General features: G+C 40.8%; 1 protein-coding gene across 1 annotated transcript in view; it reads left to right on the forward strand.

The window, feature by feature from the left end:
• Positions 1 to 5,090, forward strand: part of LOC104991468 (butyrophilin-like protein 2) — a gene marked incomplete at its 3' end in the record, with an annotated part of 9,774 nt that extends 4,684 nt beyond the window's left edge. The window contains 3 exon segments of the mRNA XM_010843959.1: positions 1,450 to 1,474; positions 4,717 to 4,853; positions 4,856 to 5,090. Of these exon segments, the coding sequence (XP_010842261.1) occupies positions 1,450 to 1,474; positions 4,717 to 4,853; positions 4,856 to 5,090 (397 nt within the window).
• Positions 5,091 to 6,086: the final 996 nt, after the last annotated feature.

Genomic DNA, 6,086 nt, shown 5'->3' on the forward strand with positions numbered 1-6,086 from the left:
TGCTCTACATCTAGGATCAAGATGCTCCCATTAGTAGGAAAGGTTGAAGGGACTGTTCTGTAGCACCTACTATTTTTTAATCAAGAAGAATATCTAATATTTAGTAATATGCATTGTGTGTGTGTGTGTGTGTGTGTGTGTTAGTTGCTCAGTCATGTCTGACTCTTTACAACCCCATGGACTGTAGCCCTCCAAGCTCCTCTGTCCATGGAATTCTCCAGACAAGAATACTGGAGTGGGTTGCCATTTTCCTTCTTCAGGAGATCTTCCTGACCCTGAGTCTCCTGCATTGCAGGTGGATTCTTTACCATCTGAGCCACGAGAGAAGCACCAATATGCATTAAAAACTATAAAACATTTATGGCTGGAGATATACATACACTATATAGCTATATTGTTAATGGCATTCCATTTATTTTTGGATTCTGCCTTTGCTTCTTTATTACTTTTCTTTTCTCACAAGTATGTGTTACATTGTGAAGGAAATACAACTATTCATTCAACTGAAATGTTTTCTCGTGCTGTATTTTTGCCAGTTACATCTAGGAACTTATCATCTGAAGATAATCAGAGATGGAGACAACTATTTACACAGTAATGCATCTTTATTATAGCCTCATTTATAAATAGCAGCAAAAATAGCAGCCAGAAACCTGATACAACAGTGGAGCGTTAAGTGTCTTATGTTAATATACATTATAGCATTGATGAAAAACAGTATTTAAAAGATTATTGGCTTTAAATAACTTAAAATTGCACTAAGACTTTTGGGACACCCTCTACATTTAGATATAAAGATGTAAGTACATAGCTATTTACATAAATGGTTATAGGGAAAAAGTTAAATGTTATATGTTGCTGTTAAAAGGAGTCTATGTATATGTATTATAATTGCAAAGCATATATTAATATACCTCTCAGTTTGTGATTATGGGTGATAATTGTCTTTGTCCACATATTATAAAGGTATAAAAATACACTTTTCATATATATGGAATGGAGAGGGAGTATCTAGGGGAAGGCACAAGACAGCTAGTGTGAGTTTCTAGTGTGAATAAGCAGTGCCATCGTGATAACTGGCCTCACCCACCAGCTGCACCCTCTCACCCTGCTATGATTTCTGCACCTGCTCTTTGTCCCAAGGGGCCTGCATTTATTAAAAAGAATATTATTGTTTCAATAAAATAGTTAAATATGTTAAATATAAGCAGAAACAAGCAGAATCATGGGGTGGTAGAATTGAGAACATTTTTGTTATGCAGAGAAAGGGAAAAATAGCTGGACCACCAGGCGAAAAAAAAATGTCATTATTTTTCTACATTTTATTTCTTTCTTATGAATCAACTGTTTCGAGAAAATGTAGACCTTGCATTTTTGGGGAGGGGGAGGAAATATTTTCTCTCCTTTCTCTTAGAACAAATTCCTTGATATGTTATTCTCATTCTTTTTCCAGAAAAACTCCAAACAGAGCTGGGTAAGCAGAGATGGTTGGTGTGCATGAGTGTACACGAGCCTCTGCCCTCCTTCCACCCTTGAGGAAGGCGATGCTCCCTGGACAAAGCACACACAGCGAAGGCGACACCTCGTGACCCAGATGAGAACCTGGGGCATGGTCTTCCCAAGTCTCACCTTAGTACTGGAGGGACCAGCAAAGCGCAGTCTCACGCAGGCACCTTTACACTGCATAACCTGCCACCTTCCGTGTCCGTGGGGACCCCCGTGAGCCCCAGACGGATGCCTAAAATGGGTGCAGACGGAAGCTCTGCCCCACTGGGCGGGAGGAGGGGGAGTGTGTAGGGGACGGCACGGGACCGCTGGTGTGAGCAGTGCTGTCGTGATAACTGGAGGTCCTCACCCCCCCACGCCTGCACCCTCTCGCCCTGCTATGGTTTCTGCACCTGCTCTTCACCCCTGGGGGCCTGACCTCATCACTGTTGGGAGGAAGCTGTGACTTTCCTGGATGCAGCCTGGGACCCTGTGCTCCAGGTGGTCATTTTCCTCTTTTTCTTTACTTACTAGTTGGACTGCAAGTATTATTTTATGGTCCCTAAGATAAGTGGTTTAAACAATAACCAACGGATTTTTAAGCCTCTTTCAGTTTCTCCTTTGATGTCTTGTATCTTCCCCCCTCTCCTCCTTTCTGTGACCTCTTCTCTGAGCCCATAAAGACATCTGCTACCTACCTGCTACCATTTTCTCCTTCCGTTGATACCCTGCTCTCCTTTAAGTCACCTGGTACAGGAATATGTGTGAAGGTGTGTGTGGGTGCCTGTGTGCACGTTAGGTTTCAGCCCATACAGGAGTTTTCAAGGAAAATTAAGGTGGAGAGCACACTCCAGTCTCTGCCAGAGTCTAGTGTGATACTTTGGACCCCTTTGGGCCATAAAGATAAAGAGAAGGACCTTGGAACAGTCAACGGTAACTCTGTAGACTGAGGAGATAAGATAACTCTGTAGACTGTGCCCTGATAAGCCTTACCCTCCAACTGAAATCCCTTCCCTCCTGGGGCGGACAGAAAGCTTGACTGGCAGAGCTTGTCAGTTACAGCTCAGAAAACCCAGCCAGTGTTGGGCAGGCTGGCCTACATGTCTGTCCCTTAGGAAGATCCTCTCATTTCTCTGAGTTATTTGAATCAAAATGACATGCTCCTTGGAGACCCAGCACACAAAGTACAGTCTGATGTCCTGTTGTTTCTAAGTGGTGCATGCCTTCTGGGACCAAAGGTAAATAAGATGAAAAGACCAGAACTTCCCTTGGCTCTGCCCTCAGGAGCCTTGAGGATGAGCTGGTAATAGAGAGGAGATCAGGGAGTTCAAAGATGCCACTGTGTTATTAGAGCTTGTAACTTAGAGCTCAGAGGCTGCTGGCAAACCAAGATTTCTATAGATGTCCTGAAACTGAAATCCTAGCTCCTACTCTGGCAAATGTTATTCGTTATAAAAATAATAACTAATTTTTTGAAATGATAATCACATGCCCAGCATGAGTTTTGGGAATTATTTTTCTTTTCTTCCAATAATTTAAAAGGTGAATAGATTTATCATCATTTTACAGTTGGGAAATAATCAATTTTAGCTGTTAATTATCAATCTCTGGTAGGGCAATCTAGTTCGAGACTTGATATGTACCACAGCTCATGGATAGGAGAAAAGAAAAAAAAAACCTCATATAGATAACAGAGAGGAGGAAATAGTCTGCTTTATTACCCTAAGACACATGGATGGAGAAATAGCAGCAAACTCTTAGCTCTTTTTTATCCTGACTCCTACATTTGTGTTTAGATTTTAACAGGTACATATAAAGTAGAAATAATATGTTTTAGGTAAAATTGCAAAACAAAGCAAACAACATGCTGGAAATAACTGGGAGACAAATTTTTTCAAGAATAGAACAGAATAATCTGAAAATTAGAATTATGTTTCTAGAGAAGTACCTAGAAGATTACCTATGAAATACATAATGAGGACATTTTGCCTTTGATCATTTATTCCTCAAGCAAACAAGTGACACATTTATGCCTGGATTTCTATTATAAATTATCTTTTTGTTGTTTAGTTGCTAAGTAGTGTCCAACTCTTTGAAGCCCCATGGACTGTGGCCCACCAGGCTCCTCTGTCCATGGGATTTTTCAGGCAAGAATACTGGGCAAGATTCTAGGCAAAATAACATTATAAGATCATTATAACATTTTTCAAGATCACCCAAGAACACTGACTAGTGTGTGTTTAGAGGCTCACATATGTGGGACCTTGGGGCACTGAAATATGATGACTGGATCTGACTTATAAGGTATTATAAAACAAGCTAGAGGCGTTTCTTCATACTTCATTACTAAAAAGCCACCTCATTTTCATTTCGTTGCCATTATCAAGGTCTATAATGGGATTGGCTCCAATAACCTCAGATCTTGAATCTCTTGCCTCACTCACACTGCATTGCTATCATTGTAATCCTTTATATATGGATTATTTTTTTTGAAAGTGAAAGTTGCTCAGTCACATCCGACTCTTTGTAACCTCATGGACTATACAGTCCATGGAATTCTCTAGGCCAGAATACTGGAGTGGGTAGCCATTCTCTTCTTCAGTGGATCTTCCCAACCCAGGGATCAAACCCAGGTCTCGCAAATTGCAGGTGAATTCTTTACCAGCTGAGCCACAAGGGATGTCCAAGAATACTGGAGTGGGTAGCCTATTCCTTCTCCAGGGGATCTTCCTAACCCAGGAATTGAACTGGGGTCTCCTCCACTGCAGGAGGATTCTTTACCAACTGAGCTATCAGGGAAGGCTTAACTCCAGGCAAACCTTTTTATTTTGATAGTGACATATATGTCTTGTAGTATAAGAAACTGAGACATACACAGATTAAGAAGTAGTTTAAGGTCATGCAAATTTGAAATGATAAAATGTTAATTTGATTTTAATTGCAAAATTATTTTCTTATGGGTCTATACACTGAATGAGATTATAGGAAAGGGCTGCAGGTGTGGGTTTAATTAGTGATAATCTTCAGATGGAACCATGGGATGGTTCTACCTTGCACAGGCAACCTCTATCCTGATTCCACCAAATCTCCACCTCTGTAAAGAATAACTTTGAACCTCAGGCCCCTCCTGAGATGCCCCGGGTCCTAAACACTACTTGAGATGTTCTTGTGCATGACACTCTTTGCTCCAGTTTGAATCTTGCATTGTGTTTTGTCTGCTGTATTTAACAGCTTCCTTAAAAGTGATTGGACCTTCCCAGCCCATCCTTGTTAGAGTGGGAGAAGACATACAGTTAACCTGCTCCCTGGCCCCAAAGACTGATGCACAGAGCATGGAGGTGCGGTGGGTCCGATCCCACCGTCATCCTGGGGGACATGACTGTCATCCTGTCATGCTGTTTACGTCTATACGGATGGGGCCCGTGTGGCTGGAAAGCAGATGGCAGAGTATCGGGGGAGGACTGTGCTGCTGAGTGATGCTATCAGTGAGGGGAGGCTGACCCTGCAGATAAATGACGCCAGGACTTCAGATGATGGGAAGTACTGGTGCCTTTTTGAAAAAGATGGGGTCTACCAAGAGGCCGATTTGGATCTGAAGATCATAGGTAAGGATTCTAGACAGATGTTCTGAATTCAATGTCTGTTCCTACTGCTTTTAACTTGCTGGATCCTGGAAAATTTCTCTAGCACCTGAAATTTTCTTAATGTCCATTCACTCATCAAATGTACAGTAAATTCTCCCACATGCTGGAGCTATCATAGATACATAACGTCCACAAACTCAAATGGACCAGACCTAATTCTTTGTGTGTAGAATTTGTATCCTTCCCAGGATCTCCATAAAGTGGCCATACCTCTAGTGAAATGCGAGATTCTTACTCCGTAACGACACAGGACTCATTATTTCAGTGTGTTACTAAAATATTGGGAAAGATGTAGTTATTAGGAAATAAGGTAATTTGAAGGTTAAACTGTTGGGTTGGCCAAAAGTTCACTCAAGTTTTTCCATCATGTCTTAACAGAAAAACAGAAAAAATAAACATTTTGGCCAACCCAACAAATCTACCATATAGGAAAAAAATAAAAATGTCGACAGTATTGGCAGGGATGGAGGAGGGACAAGATCACCCCCTGCATCATGATTTCCCTCTGTCTATGTTTGTGGGTGAAAACTGATTTTTCTAAGGTTGGCAACTGCCATTGAGGACATTGCCTAACTCACAGATAATCTGTTTCTCCCACGGGTGGTGTATACAAATTAATAAATATGTTTAGAAAACTTCCATGGGAGCACAAGTTAACAAGTTTAATGAACTTCATAATTTTCTGCCATTGGAAACATGTATTTATAAGATTTTGTTCTTTGAGAATATTCTCTTATCCATTTTTCTGGCCATGTTGATTCATGACCTTATCAGAGTTAATTTTTGGGGTATAGAAGAATAAAAATTGGATTCGAAATTTATTGCATCCTTTAATCTTTCCCAGAATGATTTTAGGAATACAAAACATAAAAATATGCAAACAAAAGGAAACAAAGGCTCCAGCTAGTCTCATTCCTAAGTGGCGTATAAACTTCGCTTACCCCTGTAAGCTTCGCT

Source organism: Bison bison, unplaced genomic scaffold (assembly GCF_000754665.1).
Source record: "Bison bison bison isolate TAMUID 2011002044 unplaced genomic scaffold, Bison_UMD1.0 scf7180017847812, whole genome shotgun sequence".
NCBI classification, from domain to species: domain Eukaryota; kingdom Metazoa; phylum Chordata; class Mammalia; order Artiodactyla; family Bovidae; genus Bison; species Bison bison.